Source organism: Chlorocebus sabaeus, chromosome 16 (genome assembly GCF_047675955.1).
Source record: "Chlorocebus sabaeus isolate Y175 chromosome 16, mChlSab1.0.hap1, whole genome shotgun sequence".
In the NCBI taxonomy this organism is placed as follows: domain Eukaryota; kingdom Metazoa; phylum Chordata; class Mammalia; order Primates; family Cercopithecidae; genus Chlorocebus; species Chlorocebus sabaeus.
The window spans coordinates 50,761,321-50,788,679 of record NC_132919.1 but is presented as its reverse complement, the minus strand read 5'-3'; the positions used below and the strand labels follow the sequence as shown (position 1 = coordinate 50,788,679).

The window sequence follows — 27,359 nt, the reverse complement described above, 5'->3', positions numbered from 1 at the left end:
GTTGCTCCTAGGGATGACGTCACTGTTGTAAAACCTAAGAATGGTGCTCGAGATATTTTTCAGACCCTGCACTCTATGGATCAGCTGGCACCATCCATCCAAACTGGCTCATCTGGTCTTGTGGCCCTTGCCCAGGAAACCAACTCAGCACAAGAGGCCAGCTTCAACTCCCTATGACCTCATCTCCAACCTGACCAATTAGCACTTCCCACTTTCAGACCCCCTACCCATCAAATTATCCTTAAAATTCCCAGTCTCTGAATTTTCAGGGAGACCAATTTGAGTAAAAACAAACTCCAGTCTCCTGTTTAGCCGCCTCTGTGTGAATTAAACTCTATTACAATTCCTGTTTCGATGCATCAGCTCCATCTGGGCAGCGGGCAAAGGGAACCCTGGCGGAGTTACAATGCCATCCTGAAACAATGCCCTCAGATTTTTAACCAGTCAGCCTTTTCTTCCAGCCACCAGATTTGCTCAAAAACTGAAAACAACTAAGCCAACATTTCTCGTGGCGACTTTTCTTTCCTATGTGACAGGTGAGTTTTGATTTCCAAAGGGAATCATAAGTGTCAGGTACATGTTTAAATCACTTTTATTCCTTGCTTTCTTACATTGTTTTTGTGACTTCTATTATTGATGTTATAATAGAAGTGAAAAGGGATGACTAAGAAAAAAAGGGAAGTAAAGAAGGGGATTAAAATGTAATGGCATCAAAAAATTACACATTGGGAACTCCTGAAAAATAGTGCCTCTAACATCTGTATCTGGCATCAGCCACACCTAGCTGCTGGTGAGTCAGGTTACACTTGACCTCACTGGGTTCACACAGCCAGGCTCCTGAGGAGAGAACAGGGACTGGATATGAGGGAGAGCACATAAGAAATGGGCACAGTCTCCATCATCTTTGCCTTTTAATATAAGATTTGGTTTCATCATTTCTGAGTGTAACATATTTCTTCTAAAAATAGAGCTCTCTGCTTGTCTGAAACTTCTTAGCGTTCACTGGGAGGTGAAGGGGAATAAGGCTGACCGTAATTCTGGGGTGACGTTGCCAGTTTCACAGTCATAGATAAACTTTTCAAGGGATCCTGGATGCTCACAGCAAGGATGAGTTCATTTCAAATCCATGGTACTGAAGAAGCATGACAAAGCGTTTCAAGGCCCCATCTGTGCCTGGTGTGGCCTCCTGAACACATCACTGACCAAAGGCAATCACAGCTCACAGGGCACCAGACAGCAGCGGCCCCTCTCCCAGGAGGCATAGGAGACAGGATGACCCCGCACACATTTACCAGAAGACGACAGGGTGCTCTCCTAACACACTGCTTAAGAATGTGTACAAACACAAGATGTAGAATGCAGGGCCGAAGATGGTAAACTCTTGCCCCGGGCCAACGCAGACCTGGATTTAATATCATGGAACTTGCTGGGATTTTCTCACAATACAGATTAAGAGTCAGAATCTCCCCCACCCCTGAGGAAGAGCCTGGTTAGCTCCTGAATCCAAAGATGCCCTTGATGTATCCAGTGAGGCCACTCTTGGTCTTCTGTTCCAACTTGTCCTCAAGGGGTGGGAAAGCCACATGGTTGAGGGCCAGGTCAAAGAACAAAGGCTTGCAAGGGATGGGCTGGAAGCCTGGTGGGAAGTGCACAAGGTTGGCTTGCTTGGTGACAAGGGAAGGGTCCAGGCAGAATGTCTCAAACCGTTCAACCAGAGGCTGGAAGTCAAATCAAAGAGACGTATGTAGGCATCCGTCACAGAACACCCTTGGTGAACATTTCCTGAGTGCCGACTGCCTGGTTCAGAGCTTTACAGGCGCCATCTCACTCAATCACTCAATCCTGACAGCCTCCTACGAGGAGCGGCTACCACGCCCCTGTCTTGCAGTCAGAGTCACTGAAACCCAGCGAGGCTAAGAGACGGGCAGGCTAGGACTGGGGTGCAGGGCTGTCGGCCATGTTCCGAGTTAGAGCTCTTACCCACGGGTGCTACTCTGTACAGTACGGGTTCCTCAACCCTCTTCCCAGGGATGATCTGACATCTAGGAAGCTTTATGTAGGAAGCTTTGAGGTTGGGTAAGAGAAGGGAGAGAGGTGGGGGTTTCCTTAGAAATTTAGGGTCCACTGCTCTACAATGAGCTTGCATTTCTAGTTACTAATCCTGCTTTGTAATCCTCAAAAACTACAGCCCAGACTTACCTTATTGTCCTTGACTTGGGAAGAGGAGGTCTCTGTTTGATGAGCATCGTTTCCATCTGGAAGTTTCACAGGGATTCAGTAAGAACAATGATTTATAATAGCACACTACTCACAAATGAGGCCTATCACACAGGTGGCCCCTACATCCCAAAAGCAAAAGGAGCCAGTACGTGGGGAAGCCAGTCCTGTCTCCTGCTGAGAAGTGGTGGAGATAAACAGATCAATCCCAGATCCAACGCTGTCGGCCCAGTGAAGCCAGCACAGTTGCATGAGGACAGTAAAAGGGAGAAGGGCCAGTGTAACAGCGCATCTCGAAATGCTTCTACACGATCTGATGCCCAGCTGGCACAAGTAAAGGCCAGGAAAAAGAAACATCTTACAGATGAACCGAGACAACCCTTTCAACCTTAAAACAGTAGTGTGGGGTGTGGGAGAGAAGGGCAGTGGCAGGAAGGGAAGTCTGGGGATACAAAGGCCAGGCAGGGGGCTCACCAAGGATAGCCGCGGCCTGCAGGGAGCACTTCTCCGACCGCACTTGAGTGATGAGCTCTTGCACGTCAGGTAGGTCCTGTAAGATTCAGAAAACGTGTACTCCCGAGTCAGGGCCAGGTCAGAGCACACCAACCTAACCTGAGTTAAGCGACCCCACTGGTATTTTCATAGGACTTAGACTTTCTAAATGGTTCTCCCTATTAGAACAAAACAAAACTAAAAATGCTAGCCTGTTTCAAATGGGAAAAGCTATGCCACGGCTTAAGTAATAATGCCTGGAAATAAAGATGATGTTGATAATATTAATAAATTTATCATACACTAAAACAGTGTGCCAGGCATTATTCTAAGCAGGTTACATAATCACTAGCTTAACCTTCTCAATAATCCTGAGGCAGTTTGCACTCCCATTTTACAGATGAGAAAACGGAAGCATGGAGAGGTTAGGCAATGTGCTGGCCATGCCCCCAAGTGGCAGCGGGCTGGGGTAAAGGGCTGGGCCATCTCGCTCAAGGGCCTTCGTCGTTACATCCCACTGCTTCAGCGAGGGCGATGAATTCTCCCGGCCTCAGTCTCTTGCTTGGCATATTGGGAATGACCCGAGAAGGTCTGAATACCACAGAACCCTTCCCGCCTCCATTCTCTGACAAGTCCCCCACAAAGCAATTCAGCACGTGAAATCAGGGCCACACTGGTTTGCACCGTGTCTCAAGATGATATTCCACGGTGGCGACGCTGCCACGCCCGTCACCCCCACCTGCCCACATCCCTCCGCTCTTTCCTAACTCTGCCTTTGCATGGGGTCTCTTTTACTTCTTCTGCATCCATAGGTGGGCTCCTGCATGCCAGTCTGTGGCTACAACAAAACTACAAGCTCTCTGAAGGCAGAGAGCTCTTCTCTACCCCTCTGAGCATGCATGGGATCCAGCAGCTCCTATGCTGGCGTGACTCCATCAACAACAGGAACCTTTGCTTGCTTTTCTAAATGGTCTCTACTTGTCAAATATACATGGATTCCTTAGACCAGCTGATGTTGCAACAAGTTCTATATCATCACAGTAGGCCACAAGCTTAAGAAGCTAGTCGTCATTCAATAATCAGTAAAGCACCAGGCGTGGTGGCTCACGCCTGTAATCCTAGCACTTTGGGAGGCTGAGGTCAGAGGATCACTTGAGGTCAGGAGTTTGAGACCAGCCTGGCCAACATGGTGAAACTGTCTCTACTAAAAATACAAAAATAAGCTGGGCTTGGTGGCACATGTCTATAGTCCCAGCTACTTGGGAGGCTGAGATAAGAGAATCGCTTGAACCTGGGAGGCAGAAGTTGCAGTGAGCCGAGATCGTGCCACTGCACTCTAGCCTGGTAGACAGAGCGATACTCCATCTCAAAAAAAAAAAAAAAAAAAAAAAAAGTAAAGCAAAGCAAGCCTTCCACAGCTGCGCTTTGTTTATTTATTTTGAAATGGAGTCTTGCTTTGTCACTCAGGCTGGAGTGCAGTGGCGTGATCTCAGCTCACTGCAACCTCCGCCTCCCAGGTTCAAGTGATTCTCCTGCCTCAGCTTCCCGAGTAGCTGGGATTACAGGTGTGCACCACCACACCTGGCTAATGTTTTGTATTTTTGTAGACACAGGGTTTCGCCATGTTGCCCAGGCTGGTCTTGATTTCCTTACCTTAAGTGATCTGCCCACCTCAGCTTCCCAAACTGCTGGGATTATAGGCGTGAACCACCGTGCCTGGCCCTGGGGCTGTTCTTTAGATCAAGCATTTCCTTAGCTTTAATGGACCCCCAAATGGCCTGGGGATTTTGTTAAAATGCAGTTACTGGCCAGCATGGTGGTTCATGCCTCCAATCCCAAGGTTTTGGGAGGCAGAGGCAGGAGGACTGCTTGAGGCCAGGAGTTCAAGACCTGCCTGGGCAACATAGTGAGACCCTCCTATCTCTACAAAAAAATAAAAATTGGCCTGGCATGGTGGCTCATGTCTGTAGTCCCAGCTACTCAGGAGGCTGAGGTGGGAGGGTAACTTGAGCCCGGGAGTTCAAGGCTGCAGTGAGCTATGATGGTGCCACTGCATTCCAGCCTAGGTGACAGAGCGAGACCCTGTCGAAAGAAAGAAAGAAAGAAAAAAAAACAAACGAGCAGAAGGTCCCAGGTGGGAGCTGACAGGCTGCATTCCTAGCCAGGCCCCCACTGCTGCTGCTGGTCTCGCACAGGCCCTGCAGGATGGCTTCACCAGTGCTTCTCACTTTGTTGCACGTCAGAATCACTAGGGCCTTTCAAGGTCCCAATGCCCACTTCAGACCCCTCACACTGATTAGAACCGCAATCTCTAGGGTGCGACCCAGACATCTACCTTGAAAACAATCTTCCTAAGAGATTTCAACGTGTAGTCAAGTCTGAGAGCAGTACTTCAGGTTTTCCTGTGGTTTCTTTTAAATCAGAAAAATGCCTTCCCTTCTTCATACCTAAATCCTCCTCAGGGCTGGAGCACAGCCATGAGTGACACAGTCTGCAGCTCCTGGGCAGTCAGGGCCATACCAGGTCCCATGGGCAGCTAGGGAGGACCAGCCTGAGGTGGAGCCCAGCTGTTGTACCCTCGCAGCTCCTCCACAGCCGACTCCATAACCTGCCAGGGCTTGCAAACAAGGAAAGGCCAACGTCTCACCTTTAGGCTGTTCTTGAAGGCGCCAGCATCAGAATTTACTTCGTTTGCATATTTCAGGACTCTATCATACAGGACAAGGGCTTCGCTCCACTTCTTCACCAGCACATAGGACTGAGCAATGAAAAAACACCTGATGGGGAGGGGAAAAGAGCCACAATATTCTAAAGCAGCAATTACCCAAGACCAAGGCTTTCCTTGCAGTTGAGGCAAAATTTTACATTTGGTAACAGGTTTCTTAACATGGGATCGCTGCATGGGAGCCCCCCTCATGGGAAGTGTTCAGATTTGTAGGCTACCCTGCAGAGATACTTCCCAGCAGTCAGAGATACCCAGGTAGGCCCAACAGTGAGCCATGGTTTTTTACTGACTGACTGACCCTGCAGAGGAGAAACAGTTCCCAAAAGGAGCATGGTGAGGCCAGGACAGGAAGGAAGGAAGAATGCTGCCCAGCTCAAACAGAAATCCCACCCCGATCCACACACCCAAGTCGTAATCATTCATCTCTGCTCATTGCTTTCCAAACACAAAACCCACAGAAGGTTCTTTCTGAGTCAAATTCCTCTCCTGGGCTCAGCAGACACTAAGTGCTGCTGGTCCTGAGAGGACGGAAGGGGCCATGGAGTGAAGATGGGGCACGCTGGAGTACCAGAGCACCCTGGCGTGTGAGGGCCAGAAGAGGAAGGGCAAGAATGCATGGGGCTCTGCCTTCCATCCTGGCTGGGCCCCATTGTGCCACCCAGCCTACTTCCAAGTTACAAACGACACAAGTCATTTAAGAAACTGAGTTTAGGCCGGGCACGGTGGCTCACACCTGTAATCCCAGCGCTTTGGGAGGCCGAGGTGGGTGAATCACCCGAGGTCGGGGGTTCAAGACCAGCCTGATCAACATGGAGAAACCCCATCTCTACTAAAAATATAAAAAAAAATTAGCTGGGTGTGGTGGCACATGCCTGTAATCTCAGCTACTCAGGAGACTGAGGCAGAAGAATCGCTTGGACCCAGGAGGTGGAGGTTGCGTGAGCCGACATGGTGCCAATGCACTCCAGCCTGGGCAACAAGAGTGAAACTCTATCTCAAAAAAAAAAAAAAAAAAGAAACCGAGCTTAGCTTTATCCCGAGTTAGTTCAAGTTCCTTGAACTGGCCACTCTGGTTCCGCTAATTAACACCCTTTCAAGGCATGCCCCTTTTCCCCTGGGAGGGAGGAGGAAAGTAGAGGAAGACAAGTTTTCTTTTTTGAGATGGAGTTTCACTCTTGTCCAGGCTGGAGTGCAATGGTGTGATCTTGGCTCACCGCAACCTCTGCCTCCTGGGTTCAAGCTACTCTCCTTCCTCAGCCTCCCGAGTAGCTGGGATTACAGACACGCACCACCACGCCCGGCTAATTTTGTTTTTTTTTTTTCGAGATGGAGTCTCGCTGTCTCCCAGGCTGGAGTGTAGTGGCATGATCTCGGCTCACTGCAAGCTCCATCTCCCGGGTTCACGTCATTCTCCTGCCTCAGCCTCCCGCGTAGCTGGGACTACAGGTGCCCACCAGCATGCCCGGCTATTTTTTATATTTTTAGTAGAGACGGGGTTTCACCATGTTAGCCAGGATGGTCTTAATCTCCTGACCTTGAGATCGGCCCGCCTCGGCCTCCCAAAGTGCTGGGATTACAGGTGTGAGCCACCGCGCCCGCCTAATTTTGTATTTTTAATGGAGATGGAGATTCTCCATGTTGGTCAGGCTGGTCTCAAACTCCCGACCACAGGTGACCCACCCACTTCGGCCTCCCCAAGTTCTGGGATTACAAGTGTGAGCCAACGTGCCCAGCAAGGAAGCCAACTTTAACATGTGTGCTCCACTCTCCCTGACCTGGCCAGACGGCAGACATCATCACTGGCCACTACTGGCCACAGCCTTTACAAACTCCCCTTGAATATGCTGGGCTGACCTTCCTGTGATCACAGGCAAGGTAACACATATACTCAAGGCCAACGATTCCAACTGCTATGGGCTGGGTCATGCTCCCAATGCTTACAGAACCTGGGAGGCAGAGGAAAACTCTGCCTATCCCATGGGACGTTACCTGTAAGCTTTGAACACCAGAGTCTTGAGGCCTATCTCTTTCTGGAAGGCTTTGTCTTCCTCTAAACCAGGAAGCTGGAGCAATTCCACCAGATTCTGTACAACAGATGCAACAAGAAAATTCATGAAGAGAAGATCTTAGATTGAATTTTTGACAGAAGACCTTGTAAGAACGGGTAAGGGTGAGGAAAAAAAAGCCCGAGGTCAATACAATGGGGAAAAGCCTGTGAAGTGACCTGGCAGCAGCCACACCTGGTGTCACCTCCATTCCCCTCTCTGATCTTGGAAACATATTTGTCCTTTACAACTCAACTCTTAGCTCACCTGCCTTCAGAGACTTCTTGGCCCATCTCAGCTGGAAGGGATCTGTTCCAGCTCTGAGCTTTTATTTTGCTTAGCATCTACTCAGATGCCTTGACTGTGTGTGTCTCACAGTCCTACTGACTGACAAACTCCCTGGGGGCCAAGATGGCATGGACTCAGGTCTCAGATGCTCTGTGGCACCTAGGAGCATCTTATACAGGTGAAGTGCTCAGTGATGACCTGGGGTCACTATTCTCTACAGATCAACATGTCTGAGAGGTAGTGGCTCACAGACTGCACAACTGGTGTAAGACCTTTGTCTTTTCCCAGCTACTAACAGGTCCTGCTTGTCACAGTCCTTTCGTGATGCAAAGTTAAGTCATTTTGTGCCCGATACAGGCAAAGGAAAACGACAGGCCCTTGCCTTCCCGGTCCTCAAGGGTCACCTGTAAGATGATGTCATAGAGCCGGATCAGGTCCTGGGGCCGGGGGGAGCGCTTGCTGTCATCCTCTGGCTGCTGCTGCAGCAGAGCCCTCTGCAGACCTTTGGCCATGTTCTCATTACGCTTGATTGCCGTTGACAGCTTGATATAAGTCAGGTAGCTGGAATGCACCATAAGTCAACTCAAGTTATACTCAGAGAAGCAGAGGAACTGGGAGGAGGACTGGACTATGAGTTGGGGCTGATCCAGAGGAAGTGGGGGGCGGGTGGGGGTGTGGCCACAGCAGGGCTATTTGGCCTGGGCTTCAAGGGACCCTCCATTTGGCTACTATCCAGTGGCAAGTTTGCAGGGGACCCGTATGGGATCTTATCACAAAATTTGATTTTTAGCTTGATTTATACCTTCTGCATCCTTTTTCAAGAACCACACAGTGGAAGAAACAAACAAACAAACAAACAAACACACAAACACACACAGTGGGATCCCAGCAACTCATGAGGCAGGAGATTGCTTGAGCCTGGGTATTCAAGGCAGCAGTGAGCTATGATCACACCACTGCACTCCAGCCTGAGCAAGACAGCAAAACCTTGACTCTAAAATTTAAAAAAAAAGGGGGGCCAGGTGCGGTGGCTCAAGCCTGTAATCCCAGCACTTTGGGAGGCCGAGACGGGCGGATCACGAGGTCAGGAGATCGAGACCATACTGGCTAACACGGTGAAACCCCGTCTCTACTAAAAAAAATACAAAAAATTAGCCGGGCGAGGTGGCGGGCGCCTGTAGTCCCAGCTACTTGGGAGGCTGAGGCAGAAGAATGGCATGAACCCGGGAGGCGGAGCTTGCAGTGAGCCGAGATCACGCCACTGCACTCCAGCCTGGGCGACAGAGCGAGACTCTGTCTCAAAAAAAAAAAAAAAAAAAGGTGGGGGGGAGGGGGCTGGGCGTGGTGGCTCAGGCCTGTGATCCCAGCACTTTGGGAGGCTGCAGCAGGCGGGTCAGGAGATCAAGACCATCCTGGCTAACACGGTGAAACCCCATCTATACTAAAAGTACAAAAAATTAGCTGGGCGAGGTGGCAGGCACCTGTAGTCCCAGCTACTTGGGAGGCTGAAGCAGGAGAACGGAGTGAACCCGGGAGGCGGAGCTTGCAGTGAGCCGAGATTGCGCCACTGTACTCCAGCCTGGGCGACAGAGCAAGACTCTGTCTCAAAAAAAAAAAAAAAAAAAAAGGGTGGAGGGGAGGGGGCCGGGCGCGGTGGCTCAGGCCTGTGATCCCAGCACTTTGGGAGGCTGCAGCAGGCGGGTCAGGAGATCAAGACCATCCTGGCTAACACGGTGAAACCCCATCTATACTAAAAGTACAAAAAATTAGCCGGGCGTGGTGGCTGGCACCTGTAGTCCCAGCTACTTGGGAGGCTGAGGCAGGAGAATGGCGTGAACCCGGGAGGCGGAGCTTGCAGTGAGCCGAGATCGCGCCACTGCACTCCAGCCTGGGCGACAGAGCGAGATTCCATCTCAAAAAAAAGAAAAAAGAAAAAGAAAAATTGGCCAGGTATGGTGGCTCATACCTCTGGTCCCAGCTATTCAGGAGGCTGAGGTGGGAGGATCACCTGAGCCTGGGAGGCAAAGGTTGCAGTGAGCCAAGATTGCGCCACTGCACTCCAGCCTGGGTGACAGAGTGAGACCTTGTCTCAAATGAAAAAAAAAAAAAAAGAGATGGGCCATGGATGGCGAGCCAGTTTCTGGAGCAAGGACTACTTCCCTGACCAGCTCACACTACAAGGCCAGTGTCCTCCCACTGCAGCTGTGCCTACTCATCTGAGGGCCTTCTCTGCTCAGAAAATACCAAGGTACAATCGCTTGGGGTGGTTATGCATACTAACCATGTGTATAAACTGCAGAGACTATTTTAACTGTACCACCTGGCAAGTCCTTTTAATATTTGGGGCTAAAAACATGTTAACTGTTTAAACTCTGTTTAAGCAGCACTTCTGTCCCTAGAGCCCCATCCCACTCCAGCAGATCAGAGGCCACAGCTTAGAGAGGATACAAAAGATGCTGTGGGCAGAGGACACCAGCACAGCTGAGGTCAAGAGCTCCAAAATGAGCATAAGATCCAGGGACTGTCAAGTTCTGAGCACTGACCCACTGGTCTCTTCTCTACTCGGCTTCCAGAACAACAGCAGCCTGGTATATCCCAGATATCTGAACAGTGCAACAGAAACCCTACAAGATTCTGGAGTTGGAGTCCTTGGTGGAAGGGCAGAGCCAGACACCAAGATGAGCCTCATGTGTATATGCAAAGCTTGCATCTGACAAGCCACACCCTTCAACAGGAGTGGATGACCAAGGATCACTAGACATTTAATTAAGGAAAGCCTCTACCAAAAAGGAAGAGGCCAGAACCAAGAGGGAAAAATAAGCAAGCAGGAGAAACCACACTTTGCAGTGAGAAGAACTTCAAAAAATGATTATTAATAACCCCAGAAACATAAGGGAAGGCTGTGCAGTTGTGAAATTAGAATGAGACACTCTATCTTTAAAAATAACATTCAGCTGGGCACGGTAGCTCATGTCTATAATCCCAGCACTTTGGGAGGCTGAGGCAGGCGGATTACTTGAGGTCAGGAGTTCAAGACCAGCCTGGCCAACATGGCAAAACCCCATCTCTACAAAAAAATACAAAAATTAGCCAGGCATGGTAGCATGCGCCTGTAATCCCAGCTATTAGGGAGGCTGAGTCAGGAGAATGGCTTGAATCTGGGAGGCAGAGGTCGCAGTAAGCCGAGATCACGCCACTGCACTCCAGCCTGGGCAACAGAGCGAGACTCCATCTCAAAAAAAAAAAAGCCAGGCACAGTGGCTAAAAATTAGCTGGGCGTGGTGGTGTGCGCCTATTATTCCAGCTACTCAGGAGGCTGAGACAGGAGAATTGCTTGAACCCAGGAGGCGGAGGTTGTGGTGACCCGAGATCATACCTTTGCACTCCAGCCTGAGCGACAAGAGTGAAACTGTCTCAAAAATCAAAAACAAAACATTCAGAGAACACAAAGGAGCTCTTAGATGGTGTCCGCAACATTAGGTGGGAGTCAGGAAGGGTCAAGGCAGGGAGAAGCAGAGTGGAAGAGTGAGACAGGGTTAATGGTGGAAAGGTACAAAATGATGAAATCCCAAATCTGCAAGTTATTTAGAGATACTGAGGTAAATCCCACAGAAATGTGTTAAACGAATTAAAAGTGGATGCTTCTGAGAAACAGGAGAGGTCATGAGATGGATTTTCCTAAAAAGCTTTGCAGAAACCAGACTCAAAACAAAGAAATATTATACACAAAATGATATGGGAATTTAGATACAGCTTTCCAAAGTTTTATTGAAATACAAAAGCTGGGCCGGGCATGGGGCTCATGCCTGTATTCCCAAAACTTTGGGAGGCCAAGGCAGGCAGACTGCTTGAGTCCAGGAGTTCAAGACCAGCCTGAACATGCTGAAAACCTGTCTCTACAAAAAATACAAAAAGTTAGTTGGGCATGGTGGCACACATAGTCCCAGCTACTTGGGAGGCTGAGGTGGGAGGACGGCTTGAGCCCAGAAGGTTGAGGCTGCGATAAGCTGTGACTGTACCACTGCACTCCAGCCTGGGCAACAGAGAAAGATCCTGTCTTGGGGGGGGGCGGGGAAAGGCAGCCTGATTCCTGATTCATCAGTTTACCCCAAAGCTGGCCTCTGACCTAACTGAAATTCATGGTGTGACACCAGCTATACCTTCAGGTGGGAAAATGAATCCACGGGCAAGGGGGCTTCAAAATTTCAAAAGTCTCCTAAGCCTTGTTAAATGTTTCAAAGGGTCTTTTCAAGGTTAGGAAGTTAGACTAACTCCTGATTCTTTGTGGCTGTTAACTACAAACACACCACTTAACCTCCTGGAACCTCACCTTTCTCATTGGCTGTTGAAACAGACAACATTTAAGGGCCATTCTTGCTGAGTCCTCTGGTAGGACATTTCGTGTGGATTTGACATTCACATAAAATAAAACTCCTAAGGTGAAGTTTAAGGGTAATGAAGGGAGTTTTTGTGGTTTTGCTCTCATAGGAATATGGAGAGGGGCAGGAGAATGGCTAAGGATATTGTCAGGCTCACCATATAAATTACAAGCAGTGACTAAGAATCACAATTTCAAGGTCAGATGGAAAAGAGAATCTGATGGGAAGTGGAGTTTTCCCAACAATCTTCTCCCTGTCCATTCCAAAAATATGTCACTCTTCCTCTCTTCTGTAAAACAAAATGAATCATCTTTTAAAAAAATGAAACTTGCTGGGCACGGTAGCTCACGCCTGCAATCCCAGGACTTTGGGAGGCCGAGGCAGGCGGATCATGAGGTCAGGAGTTCAAGACCAGCCTGGCCAACATGGTGAAACCCTGTCTCTACTAAAAATACAAAAAATTAGCTGAGCATGGTGGCATGTGCCTGTAATCCCAGCTACTTGGGAGGCTGCGGCAGGAGAATTGCTTGAACCAGGACTTGGGAGGTTGAGGTTGCAGTGAGCTGAGATCACGCCACTGCATTCCAGGCTGGGCTACAGAGCAAGACTCCGTCTCAAAAAAAAAGAAAGAAAGAAACTTGATGAGGTGATTTTACTTTATTCATTTGAGACAGGGTCTCACTCTGTTGTTCAGGCTGGAGTGGAGTAGCAGGGTCATGGCTCACTGCAGCCTAGATCTTGTGGGCTCAAGCAATTCTCCCACCAAAGCCTCCCAAGTAGCTGGGACTTACGGGCATATACCACCATGCCTGGTTAATAAAAAAATTTTTTTTGGCCAGGCGTGGTGGCTCACGCCTGTAATCCCAGCACTTTGGGAGGCTGAGGCGGGCAGATCACTTGAGGTCAGGAGTTCAAGACCAGCCTGGCCAACATGGTGAAACCCCATCTCTACTAAAAATAACAAAAAAATTAGCTGGGCGTGGTGGTGGGTGCCTGTAATCCCAGCTACTCGGGAGGCTGAGGCACAAGAATCGCTTGAACCTGGGAGGCAGAGGTTGCAGTGAGCCAAGATCATGCCACCGCACTCCAGCCTGGGCGACAGAGCGAGATTCAGTCCAAAAAAAAAAAAATTTTTTTTTTTTTTTTTGCAGAGATGGGGTATCACCCAGGCTGGTCTTGAATGCCTGAACTCAAGTAGTCCATGTGCCTTGGCTGCCTAAAGTGCTGGGACGATGTGACTTTAAAATATATATGATGAAAGAGGAAAGGAACAAGAATAGTCAAGAGACCCCTGAGGACAAACCTGGTGAGGAGAACTTGCTCTATCAGATATTGAGATTGGCACAAAGTTATAATGCACTGTGCTGGTCCAAGTACAGACAAATCAATGGAGCAGAAGGGTCCAGAGAAAGAACACACACGGAGAAAATGGGACACATGCCTGGCAGGGCTGGCGCTGCAGATCAGCGGGGAGACGATGGAGTAGTCAATAAATCATACTAGAACAACCTACTGTCTTTATGGAAGAAAGTGAAGCAGATCCTGACCTTACACAACAATAAACTCTGGATGGAGTTAAACTTGAGTTGAAATTAAACTTCAATGTGAAATGGACAACCGTAACACTTTCAAAACACAGAGACCAACTTCCAGAGTTTGGCACTGGGAAGGAGAGCAGTTAGCTCTAGGAGTGGAAGGAAATGAGGAAAGGGCCGCAGGGAGCTTCAAACACTGGTTGTGTTCTTGTTTTTGTTTTTTTGAGAATTTTGAGTCAGGGCTGTATCAGGCTGGAATGCAGTGACATGATCATGATCATGGCTGACTGCAGCCTTGAACTGCCCAGGCTCAGGGGATCCTCCCACCCAAGCCTCTGGAGTATCTGAGACCACAGGTGTGCACCATCACACCCAGCTAATTCAAACTCTTGAGCTCAAGCAATCCATTTATCTCAACCTCCCAAAGTATTGGGATTACAGGCGTGAGCCACTGTGCCTGGCTGTGTTCTAGTTAAGCTATGTAAAAATCTTAAATTAGGCATATAAAATAAAATGTAAATATAGCATATATATTCATTTGATACAATGGACATACATGCATTAGCATTTTTACGCATTAAGAAATTATAAATGTAAGCCAGGTGCAGTGGTTCACACCTGTAATCCCAGCACTGTGGGAGGCTGAGACAGGCAGATTGCTTGAGTTTAGGAGTTTGAGACCGGCCCGGGCAACATGGCAAAATCCCATCTCTACAAAAAAAAATGAGCCAGGTGTAGTGGGGCATGCCGGTAGTCCCAGCTACTCAGTGGGAGGCTAAGGTGAGAAGACTGATCGAGCCTGGGCCATTGAGACTGCAGTGAGCTGAGATCACATCACTGCACTCCAGTCTGGGTGATAGAGCTAGACCCTGTCTCAAAAAAAAAAAAAAAAAAAAGAAATTATAAATGTAAATATACATAAATATTACATATACTCTTTTGTTCAAATGGTATTTTAACAATATTAAAAAGTAGAAAAATTAAAATAACCCTTACCTATGCAAGTATTGAAGATTAGACACCTTCCCCGACTCTCCTTCAAGGATGTAATCTCTCTGTTTCTGCAGAAAGTGAAAAAGGTAAAAAGTGAAGCAACCGATGCTGCCGCTCTGACCACCTCATGCAATGGTGGGGTCTCCAAAGTGCCCTGAACATAGACGCAGACTCTAGCAAGACAGGAGTCCTCAAATATCAAAGATCTACTACTTGACATAATCTAGAACGACAGTGGCATTCAAATTGCCACTGGCATCTAAACACTGACCTCAAATAAGATAATTGAGAGTAACAGCCAGATGAGACTTCCTGTCCACTCCTCCCAGTGCCTAACCCCAAAGCATTAAAATCAGACATTCCACAGTCCACGGCTCTGTGTGAAAATATATGCTACAGATCCCAGTTCCACTCCTTGTGCTGCCAGAACCTGCCTTTTGTGGCTGGCTGAATAATGTACCCCAGAGATGTCTACATGCTAGCCTCCGTGGAATCTGTGAAGATGTTACCATATATGGTAAAAGAGACTCCACGGATGTGATTAAGGATCTCTGAATTATCTGGGTGGGCCCAATGTAATCCCAGGGTCCTGAGAAGAGGGAGACAGATGGGTCAGAGCTGGAGATGATGAAGGAATGGAAGCAGAGGGGAGAGGAGCTGATCACTTTGAAGCACAAATGGAGAGCCACAAGCCAAGGACTACAGGCAGCTGCTAGAAGCCAGGAGATGTATTCTTGGGAATACTGGAAAAGGATTCCCCTAGGGCTTCTAAAGGAACACAGCCCTGTGAACCCACTACATTTCTGACCTCTAGAAGCATAAGATAATACATTTGTATCATCTTAAGCCATTAAGTTTGTGGTAATATGATTGTAGCAACAGGAAATGAATGAGCCTTTGCTGCACCACATTCCTTACATTCTGTGAGGTGTCTCCCAACTGCTATGCATTCGAGGTGAGTGACAGTGACAGGGGCTAGGACTCTGTAGACACCTCTGTTAAGTCGATGAAGGGAAGCACAATACATAAAGGCAGCCTAACGGGGCAAGGAAGCAGGTGACTCCTTAGAGAAAGCAGTGATTCAAAACAAAGTTTATATTCAAGGCTTTGTGGCAGATGCTGAAAAAAAAATAGTTGCAAGGCAACACTTGAAGTTATTGTTGTTTAATGGGTTCAGAGTTTCAGTTTTCCAAAATGCAGAGAGTTCTGGAGATGGACTGGTGGTGATGGTTGGTTATACATTATAAATATATTTACTTACCACTGAACCGTACACTTAAAAATGGTTAAGGTGGTATGTTTTATGTTTAACGCTTTTTTACCACAATAAAAGTAAGTTTTTATGAACAGGTAATACTTAACTATCAAAACTTATAGCTGCAAGTATCAGATAATTAGAAACTGCAGAGATCTCTGTGGGCTAGGATGGTGCAAGCATACGCTTTTTAGAAATGGCAAGCTATGAGCTGGACCTTGAAAAACAGATGGCGTTTGGACAAGTGAAGAGCGGCAGGAAAGATTAACCAAGTGAGGAGGGAGGGGAATGAGAACAGTGTAACACACTGGGTGGGAAAAGCATTACTGAGATGCCCATAAGTGGAACAGCTTGAGGGAGAGGACTCAGAAGGATGTAGTGAAGTACAAGGCTGGGAATAGACTGGGGAAGGTTTGTACACCAGTTCAAGTCTGAACTGAGAGACCAATGGTCTCTAAGTAGGGCACATAAAACCCAGGGAGTCTGAGTATGAAAAGAAAATTAGAATTTCTATTTCTATTTATCTCATTCAAAAAAGTCCTTATTTTAATGCATTTTATATATGACAAATTAGTCAAATAATAAGGTATATAATTTATAAATAAATGCATCAGTGGTGCAGGCTCAACGCTGCCTGTGGGGTTTATCAGCATAAAAGTTTGGAGGCCACTGCTCAATCCCTACAGGAAATCACTGGGCTTTTTAAAATTAGACAGGGAAACTAGATTTAGAAAGATTCCATTTGTACTTCACAAAAGAAAGGCCTGGAGAAGAGAACCAGGACCAAGACAGAAAAAGCAATTAGGAGACCTTTGCGGTTGCCTAGGCACAAGAGAAAAGGCTAATAGAAACAGGCGAATCAACAATAGGCACGAGGCCCTGCAAATGGAGAAGAAAGTGGGCTGGGTGACAGGGACAAAAGAGACAAATACATCTAAGGTTTTCAGCCTAGATGCCTGAATGAATCACAGGGACAGTGTTTTCAGAAAAAGGAGGCACTGGAGAAGTCCACCTGGAGACAGAATTTGAGGCCACAGGCTTCATAGGCCATACAGAAAACCACTAGGAGGAACAGGGGAGGGAGGGATTAATTTCTCAGTGTAATGGAGCCCAGAAGCCTTTATTTGTCCCGACGACCACACCTCAAAAACAAAAAAAAAAACAACAAAAAACCAAAAAAAACGAAACAGTGGCCAAGAGAACAGTGCACTCAGAGTACTGGGGTCCACCTGAGAAGGGGACACAGGCTGACCTGGACCCCTGCCCAGAGCAAGGGCCAGGGCTCAGCTGAGGGTCCTACCTGATCCGGCTTGAGCTCCTCCCGAACCACCTGGATGGCGTCCCGACACTCACTGAGCATGGATTCAAACAGGCGCTCCTTGGTTTCTTCGCTTTCGGCCTAAACAAGGGCAGATCAAAGAAAGAGACTTTCCTTTGAGCAAACCATAGTCATCTAACGGGAGGAGAGCAAAATCGCACCTGGAGTCCCCCGACCACACACTCACTCACGCATTCCACACCAGACATCATTTTAATTGTTACTATTCTCTACCATATAATGTTTTCTTATAGCCTTAGTCATTATTCATATGGAAAGGGGAGTTACATTTTTAAAAGTAAACATGATGAAAAAGCTGTCTGCATAACTGATCTGAGACTTAGCAAAGGCTTTATGTCTCTTCCTAGCATAGCTTCCTGCTACTTCCCTGCAGCGCTTCGCCCTCTGCGCAGGACCTGGCACCCCTTGAGGGGCCTTACAGACTGGCCTTGGGGCACTCTACACTGAAGCACAGCACATCAGAACTTCATTTATCTTCCTTCCAGAACAAACTGCCAAGCTCTACTATATGCCAACACAATTACCTTTCACAAATGTAACCCAACTCAAAGATTGTTTCTCTTAGGTCCAAGCAAGTAATAAAAATGACTAATCAATACCCACCAAAAAGACAGTTCTCGGCCGGGCGCAGTGGCTCACACCTGTAATCCCAGCACTTTGGGAGGCCGAGACGGGTGGATCACGAAGTCAGGAGATCGAGACCATCCTGGCTAACATGGTGAAACCCCATCTCTACTAAAAATACAAAAAAAATTAGCCAGGTGTGGTGGCGGGCGCCTGTAGTCCCAGCTATATGGGAGGCTGAGGCAGGAGAATGGTGTGAACCCGGGGGCCAGAGCTTGCAGTGAGCACAGATCACGCCACTGCACTCCAGCCTGGGTGACAGAGCCAGACTCCAGCTCAAAAAAAAAAAAAAAAAAAAAAGTTCTAAATATCACACTAAGTTCTTTTTGCCACAGACATGCTGCACTCAGATAATCCACATGACTACTCTGAGAACAATTTTTAGGACAGACAAGGTTGACAAGCATGAGATGACAGTCTTTGCACAAGTACTGGGCGTCACCTGTCTGCTACACAGCTGGGGTAAGTGAGAAAGTGATTCACTACCTGAATACCTGCCAAGCCACATTATCATCCCAAAGAATCTAACCGAGCACATAGAAATGGACAAAAGGCAGAAAGGAGATGAACCTGTGTGACTGGCAGACCCACTTGAAATTAAAACATCAACATTCCATTATGATATTTGACTTCTCATAGAAATTAACACTCAATCTGAAAAAATGTCTTAATATTCAACTGAGCTCTAAGAAAGCTCAAACGAAAACCCAGTACTGCCTACCCGTTTAAGAGATGGTTGGGACCGGGGGTGGCGGGGGTGGGAGCTTAAAGAAAAACCTTTTGGCCAGGCGCGGTGGCTCACGCCTGTAATCCCAGCACTTTGGGAGGCTGAGGTGGGTGGATCACAAGGTCATGAGATTGAGACCATCCTGGCTAACATGGTGAAACGCCGTCTCTACTAAAAATACAAAAAATTAGCCAGGCATGGTGGCGGGCGCCTGTAGTCCCAGCTACTCGGGAGACTGAGGCAGGAGAATGGCGTGAACCTGGGAGGCGGAGCTTGCAGTGAGCCGAGATTGTACCACTGCACTCCAGCCTGGGCGACAGAGTGAGACTCTGTCTCAAAAAAAAAGAAAAGAAAAACCTTTTTTCTTAAGAAAGCTTTTCTTAAAAGTTCTCTTAAGAATCTTTTTCTTCTCTTTTCTTAGTCTCTAGCGTGGGAAAAAAAAAAAAATCTTCCTTGTAACTTACCCAATATAAATCAAACATACTTTTCCACTTATAAGTTACTTGACTTTCCCAAGTTCACTAATTTGGGAACGAACTGGGGCTCATTCATCCTATAAATCTAGTAAAGCAAACACAGCCACCATTCCCTCCTGGAACCACCAGAGCAGCACTGTCCAACAGAACTCTCTGCTGCTGGCAATGTCCTCTACACGCACTCTCCAATGCACACCTGAGCACTTGGAAGTTTTATTAATATATCTTTTATTATTTTCTGTTTTTGAGACAGAGCCTTGTTCTGTTGCCCAGGCTGGAGTATAGTGCCAAGATCTCAGCTCACTGTAACCACCGCCTCTGGGGTTCATGAGATCCTCCTGCCTCAGCCTCCCGAGTAGCTGGGACTACAGGTGCCCGCCACCACGCCTGGCTATTTCCCAATGGTCTAGAGTTCCTGACCTCATGTGATCCACCTGCCTTGGCCTCCCAAAGTGCTGGAATTACAGGCATGAGCCACAGCACCTGACTGGAAGTTTTGTTAATTCAAATTTCAATAACCACATGTGTTGAGTGGCTATTGCACTGGACAATGCAGCACCGGAGCACAGACTTTATGGAGAATATTGCTGGCCGACCGCAGGTTGGCAAGATTCTTTAGAATCACTTCATCAACCTTTACTGGCCTAATTTTTCAAAGTACAAATCTGTGGAATGGTGCCGCCGTATAATGCTCAGCAGTTGGAATGACATGTGAATCTAGACGGCTTAATAACTTGAGTAAGACATGTGAATGGCGGGCGGTAGGACGCAAGGGGAGGGAGAGTATTAGGACAAACACCTAATACATGCAGGGCTTAAAACCTAGATGATGGGTTGGTGGGTGCAGCAAACCACCATGGCACATGTATACCTGTGTAACAAACCTGCATGTTCTGCACATGTATCCCAGAACTTAAAAAAAAAAAAAACATGTGGACTTGGCACCGCTTAAGAAACACACATGGTGCCAGACGCAGTGGCTCACACCTGTAATCCCAGTACTTTGGAAGGCAGAGGTGGGAGGATTGCTTGAGTCTAGGAGTTCGAGAACAGCCTGGGCAACATGACAAAACCCCATCTCTACAAAAAATGCAAAAAAAATTAGCCAGGTGTGGTGGTGCATGCCTGTCGTCCCAGCTATTCAGGAGGCTAAGGTGGGAGGTCCAACTGAGCCCAGGAGGTGGAGGTTGCAGTGAGCTGATGAGATTGTGCCACTGCACTCCGGCCTGGGTGACAGAGTGAGACCCTGTCTCAAAAAAACAAAAACAAAAACAAAATAGAAACACACATATACCACAGCCATGTTCTCAGCAGAAAGGATGAGCTACAGTGCCCATTTTAATTCCATGCAATCCAACAAACATGCCACCAACACCCTTCTCAGATAGGTGGGGTTAAGTGGTTGGGGCAACAGGCATTCAAGAAAAGAGCAAACTTCGTCTTACCAGCTACACAGGATTTGCCTCTTTTCCTGTTGGTAGGGTACAGTTCAAGTTTAAAACCTCCTGACTGCCGGCTGGGCGCGGTGGCTCAAGCCTGTAATCCCAGCACTTTGGGAGGCCGAAACGGGTGGATCACGAGGTCAGGAGATCGAGACCATCCTGACTAACACGGTGAAACCCCATCTCTACTAAAAAATACAAAAAACTAGCCGGGCAAGGTGGTGGGTGCCTGTAGTCCCAGCTACTCGGGAGGCTGAGGCAGGAGAACGGCGTGAACCCGGGAGGCGGAGCTTGCAGTGAGCTGAGATCCGGCAACTGCACTCCAGCCTGGGCCACACAGCGAGAGTCTGTCTCAAAAAAAAAAAACAACCTCCTGACTGCCACGTATTACTTCTGTTCCCTTTAACTAAGCCTCTACATCAAGATGCTAAAAGCAGCAAACCTCCCCACTGCTCCCACAAAGCTCTAAGTTCCCACTGGGAATTTTGCAAATATCTTAAAAAGCAATGAAGGAAAAAGTCGATTTGAAGGGCAGGACTTAAGTCAGTTGTGTTTTTCTTAAGACTCCCACACTGCAATGACTCAGACCACTAATCTCTGAAGGAGAAGCTTTCATGATTCTCCCTGGGCAGGGCAAAACGTCCCCAAACAGGAAGCCTTGAATATATTTTGCTATTTACACTTTTATTCTATCAATCTATATTCGAGGCTAAGATGATTCCTGAAAGGACGGTGGAATAAGAAACTCATCTCAATACGCAGAGGTAGGATTCCTGGCCACCTATACGCTGACCTTCTCCACCAGCCACTGGACCAACCAGAACGTGCTCTTAAACACAAGTGGCAAACTCCCTGCACAAAAATTTGTGGTCTGACTAGACCTTTTCCCAGGTGCGCCTATGACAGAGAGAAATCTTAAGCCCAGAAGTAATATGTTACTGATTAGTCCAAATGAATCAATCAATCCTAGGTAAACTTTTACAAAACTTGAAACCTTCAGGATGGGCTTTTCTGCAGTCTCAGGTTCTCTCCTCAGGCTCAGTTTCAAAGTTGACTGGTACAGAGGAAACTGAGCTGGGCTGCGGTGTGTCCTGAGATACAGACCTCCTGCTTTAAAATGCACATTCTCAGATTGTTTTCACTTGTCTATGGAAATTGCTGGAAGGTGGTAGTATGACTAAGAGACACACAAGGCAAGTCTGACCACATTCCCAACCACGCCCCTACTATGGGCACAAGAATCAAACCTTACCCAGCCCAGTGAGGTTTAGGAAAAAACATATGGAAATCCGGTAAAGAAGAAAACAAATCACACATGAGAATATACAAATATACATAAATATATTTTTTTTTCTTAAGAAAAAGATAAATGGTCTCTCTTCTACTCAAATATTAAAATATTAACCACAACTTGAGGATATGAATCACCAAGCCTAGGCTGGGCGTTGTGGCTCACACCTGTAATCCCAGCACTTTGGGAGGCTGAGGCGGGTGGATCGCCTGAGGTCAGGAGTTCGAGACCAGCCTGGCCAACATGGTGAAACCCTGTCCCTACTAAAAATACAAAAATTAGCCAAGCGTGGTGGTGGGCGCTTGTAATCCCAGCTACTTGGGAGACTGAGGCAGGAGACTGCTTGAACCCGGGAGGTGGAGGTTGCAGTGAGCCGAGATTGTGCCACTGCACTTCAGCCTAGGCAACAAGAGCAAAACTCTGTCTCAAAAATAAAAAAAGAATCACCAAGCCTGCAGATATTTAAAATCTGTCCTCCCTGCAGAAAGAGCTATCTAAAAATAACCTCTCAATGCAACTAGTGACAAGTCAGGAGTGATCAAGCATGAAAGAAAACAAAATAGGCCGGGCACGGTGGCTCACGCCTGTAATCTCAGCACTTTGGGAGGCCAAGGCGGGCGGATCACAAAGTCAGGAGTTCGAGACCAGCTTGGCCAACATGGTGAAACCCCGTCTCTACTAAAAATACAAAAGTTAGCAAGGTGTGGTGGTGCATGCCTGTAATCCCAGCTACTCGGGAGGCTGAGGCAGGAGAATCGCCTGAACCTGGAAGGTGGAGGTTGCAGTGAGCCTAGATCATGCCATTGCATTTCAGCCTGGGCGACAGGGTGAGACTCTGTCTCAAAAAAAAAAAAAAAAAGAAAAGAAAAGAAAACAAAATAGCAATCCTAGCACTTTAGGAGGCCAAGGCAGGAGGATTACTTGAGACCAGGAGTTTGAGACCAGCCTAGGCCACATAGTAAGAACCCTATCACTACAAAAAATTAAAAATTAGGCCAGGTGCAGAGGCTCATGCCTATAGTTCTAGCACTTTGGAGGCTGAGGCAGGAGGATTGCTTGAGCCTGCATTTGGGACCAGCCTGGGCAACACAGGGAGACCCCCACCTCTAAAAATTAATTAGGGGCCGGGCGCGGTGGCTCAAGCCTGTAATCCCAGCACTTTGGGAGGCCAAGACGGGCGGATCACGAGGTCAGGAGATCAAGACCATCCTGGCTAACCCGGTGAAACCCCGTCTCTACTAAAAAATACAAAAAACTAGCTGTGCGAGGTGGCGAGCGCCTGTAGTCCCAGCTACTTGGCAGGCTGAGGCAGGAGAATGGCGTAAACCCGGGAGGCGGAGCTTGCAGTGAGCTGAGATCCGGCCACTGCACTCCAGCCTGGGCCACAGAGCAAGACTCCGTCTCCAAAAAAAAAAAAAAAAAAAAAAAAAAAATTAATTAGGACAGGCATTGTGTCTCACAACTATAATTCCAGCACTTTGGAGGCTGAGGCAGGAGGATTGCTTGAGCCCAGGAGTTTGAGACCAGCCTGGGCAACAAGGAGAGATCATGTCTCTACAAAAAATTTAACACTTAGCTGGGTGTGGTGGCAAGTGTCAGTGTCCCAGCTACTTGTGAGGCTGAGGCAGGAGGATTGCTTAAGCCTGGGAAGTCAAGGCTGCAGTGAGTCATGCCTGCCTCACCATACTCCAGCATTGGTGACAAAGTAAGATCCTGTCGCTTAAAAAAAAAAAAAAAAAAAAAAGGAAGAAAGAGAAAGAAAAATAGAGATAAAGTATAAAGACAATACTAAGGGCCAGGTGCTGTGGCTCACGCTTGTAATCCCAGCACTTTAGGAGGCTGAGGCAGGTGAATCACCTGAAGTCGGGAGTTCAATACCAGCCTGACCAACATGGAGAAACCCCATCTCTACTAAAAATACAAAATTAGGCCAGGCGCAGTGGCTCATGCCCATAATCCCAACACTTTGGGAGGCCAAGGAGGGCAGATCACAAAGTCAGGAGTTCAAGACCAGCCTGGCCAACATGATGAAACTCCGTCTCTACTAAAAATACAAAAAATTAGCTGGGTGTGGTGGCAGGCACCTGTAATCCCAGCTACTTCAGAGGCTGAGGCAAGAGAATCGCTTGAACCCAGGACGTGGAGGATGCAGTGAGCTGAGATTGCACCATTGCACTCCAGCCTGGGCAACAGAGCAAGACTCTGTCTCAAAAAAGAAAAAAAAAATTAGCTGGGCGTGGTGGCGGGTGCCTGTAATCCCAGCTACTCGGGAGGCTGAGGCAGGAGAATCACTTGAACCCAGGAGGCAGAGGTTGCGGTGAGCTGAGATCAATCATGCCATTGCACTCCAGCCTGGGCAACAAGAGCAAAACTCTGTCTCAAAAAAAAAGATAATACTAAGGATGTCAATACTTAAAGCTTGGCTACAGAGACTAAGGATTTTGCAACTGGACTTTGGCAGCTGATTAACTTTGAGCTCAAGTCTTTTCAGTCTAATATTTTATCTCCCTGTATTATTTCTTCCTTCCAGACTTTTCAGTAAATTGCTGTTTTGGTATTTAAATATCATAAAAACCTCTACAGGAAAGCAATAACCTGGGACTACCAAATTTTTGCATTCCAGTTCCTAGAAGGAGGTAAATATCAGTACCAGCTAGCTTAAGAGACACTGAAATTATACCCGAAATATAGACAAGAAACTCAACTTCAAAAATAAATAAATAAATAAATAAATAAATAATCCAATTAAAAACAGGCAAATAGGCCAGGCGTGGTGACTCACACCTGTAATCCCAGCACTTTGGGGCACCGAGGCAGGCAGATCACAAAAAATCAGCTGGGTGTGGTGGTGGGCGCCTATAGTCCCAGCTACTCGGGAGGCTGAGGCAGGAGAATGGCATGAACCCGGGAGGCAGAGCTTACAGTAAGCCAAGATTGCACCATTGCACTCCAGCCTGGGCGACAGAGCAAGACTTGTCTTTAAAAAAAAAAAAAAAAAAAAAAAAAAAATCACGTGTGTTTAAACTTTAAGCGTTACTAACTTTCTTTTTTTTCTTTTCCTTTTTTTTTTGGAGACAGAGTTGCACGCTATTACCCAGGCTGCAGCATAGTGGTGTGATTTCAGCTCACTGCAGCCTCAAGTGATCCTCTTGCCTCAGCCTCTGAGTAGCTGGGACTACAGGTGAATGCCACCAGGCCCGGCTAAATTTTCTGGTATTTTTTTTGTAGATGGGGTTTCACCATGATGCCCAGGCTGGTCTCCAACTGCTGAGCTCAAGTGATCTGCCCGCCTCTGCCTCTCAAAGCACTAGGATTACAGGCATGAGCCACCATGCCAGCAGTAACTTCTCAAAATTACTTAATAAATGCCAGCTTTTCCTGTTCTTTATTTGGTACGTGTCTGTAGCCCCGCTCTGAAAGAGCCCTCATTTAACTTGCCCCTATGGATCTCTCTCCCCCAATTCCTCTTCAAGTCAGAATTCTTGCCCCGCTGTCTCTGCTGTCTGCTCTGCTGAACTGAGGACTGAAGTGCTTTCTTTCTTCCAGCATTGATCACTTTAAAACCAAAGCATTAACTCAATCACATAATCTAAATAGTTGCTACCAGAGCCCTTGTCCAGAGGAGGTAGCACCATACAACAGTGCCAATAGAATGCTCTCAAGAAAAGCCTTTCGGTTTAAGGAAAAATTGACTTTATAGTACTGTTCAGGTCTTCTGTCCTTTAAGCAAATAAAAGGGATATGAGAGAGGCAATATGAAACACAGACAAGGACACACATCAACTCGTCAGCTGTTGAAAGCTGCCTCCAACCCAAAGTAGCCATTTTGGAGCAAGTTGCTGAAAAGTTTAGATGCTTAAGCCAGTTCATCAACACATTAACAAAACACCGCCCCCGCCCCACCCCCGCCAACCCATACACACATTATTTAGGATGCAAAAGATTACTATGAAGTCTTAGGAAATGCCACTGTTCCCTGATGAGGGAATAGACTGTCAGCAGCCTGCTTTTTTAAAGATATCCTTTAACTTATGTGGAAAAGAAGCTCTAAAAAGTGCCGCCATCGCTGTCTACCTCATACAAAGGTCACCAGGATGTCTTATCTTTTAGGATGCATTTGGTTGTTCACACCCACAAACAAGTAACTATGTCAGTAGGCAGTATCAAGTGATACAGCTTTGCGTGAATTTTACATGTACACCACACACAAAACAAGACATTCTGGTTTAACCAGGCTATCCTGCAAAGCCCCAGGACTAAGAGGTGAACCCTTTAGGGCTGGGAGGTTATGACATGTCAGAGAGACTTGAGGAACATAACAGTTAAGCTGCTGCACCACCTGCTGGGCCAAATGTGACCCCTTACTTTAAAGCCAGCCTCTAATGCTTCCCATTTTTATGTTGATGACTGTTGCTGTCAATTTCTTTGCCCTCTAAACATTAAGAATTCCTCTATAAACTCAGTTTTCAAAATAATTTTATTAAATAAGGCACATCTCCGGACTTACCAAATCCCAAACGGCATTAAATGTTTGTTTTGTTAGAACTGAATACCAACGAGCCACTACATCTTAAACACACAGGACAACCTTCAGACACATACAGAAGACAGCACAGCAAGTTCTTCCTCCTCACCTGGACAATAGCGGCTTCATTATCAGCCAGTCCCAATAAGAAAATGCGCACTTTGTCAATCTTCACTGGAACCGTTCTCCCTCTCCACTCCACTTCACTCATGGTAGCTGCCTGTTTGGCTCGAGTCTGAGTGATCAAAGCCTGAAAAGCAGTTTGAAAAAGTTAAAGCTTTAACTGGGGATATAAGTGATGGAGGTGAAAATAAGTGGAATCTATCATTTGTCTCTTTGTATAACCAACATATTATACCCCATATAAAGTAGAGTATATACCAATTTCTTTCATTTTTTTGAGACAGAGTCTTGCTCTGTCACCCAGGCTGGAGTGCAGTGGCGCAATATAGGCTCACTGCAACCTCCACTTCCCAGGTTCAAGGAATTCTCGTGCCTTAGCCTCCTGAGAAGCTAGAACTATAGGCACATGCCACCATGCCCAACTAATTTTTGTATTTTTGGTAGAGACGGGATTTCGCCACGTTGGCCAGGTCAGTCTCAAACTCCTGGCCTCAAGTGATCCACCTGCCTCAGCCTCCCAAAGTGCTGGGATGACAAGCATGAGTCACTGTGCCCAGCCTTTTTTTTTTTTTTTTTTGAGACGGAGTCTCACTCTGTCACCCAGGCTGGAGTGCAGTGGTACAATCTCGGCTCACTGCAAGCTCCGCCTCCCGGGTTCATGCCATTCTCCTGCCTCAGCCTCTTGAGTAGCTGGGACTACAGGTGCCCGCCACCACGCCCGGCTAATTTTTTTGTATTTTTACTACAGACAGGGTTTTACTGTGTTAGCCAGGATGGTCTCGATCTCCTGACCTCTTGATCTGCCCGCCTCGGCCTCCCAAAGTGCTAGGATTACAAGCGTGAGCCTGTAATCCTAGCCTGAATCCTGTCCAATATTTTTTTA

At 47.2% G+C, this 27,359-nt stretch overlaps 1 protein-coding gene across 2 annotated transcripts in view; it reads right to left on the bottom strand.

Moving 5' to 3' along the window:
* Positions 1–894: 894 nt before the first annotated feature.
* SRP68 (signal recognition particle 68) overlaps positions 895–27,359 on the bottom strand; it is a 42,848-nt gene continuing 16,383 nt past the window's right edge. For both annotated transcript variants that reach the window (XM_008011695.3, XM_008011696.3), the window contains 9 exons: positions 26,463–26,603; positions 17,230–17,328; positions 14,678–14,742; positions 8,172–8,328; positions 7,424–7,518; positions 5,357–5,486; positions 2,692–2,767; positions 2,200–2,255; positions 895–1,718 (listed from right to left, as the gene is read on the bottom strand). In XM_008011695.3, the coding sequence (XP_008009886.3) occupies positions 1,491–1,718; positions 2,200–2,255; positions 2,692–2,767; positions 5,357–5,486; positions 7,424–7,518; positions 8,172–8,328; positions 14,678–14,742; positions 17,230–17,328; positions 26,463–26,603 (1,047 nt within the window). In that variant the 3' untranslated portion in view covers positions 895–1,490. The remainder of the gene's footprint in view (positions 1,719–2,199; positions 2,256–2,691; positions 2,768–5,356; positions 5,487–7,423; positions 7,519–8,171; positions 8,329–14,677; positions 14,743–17,229; positions 17,329–26,462; positions 26,604–27,359) is intronic.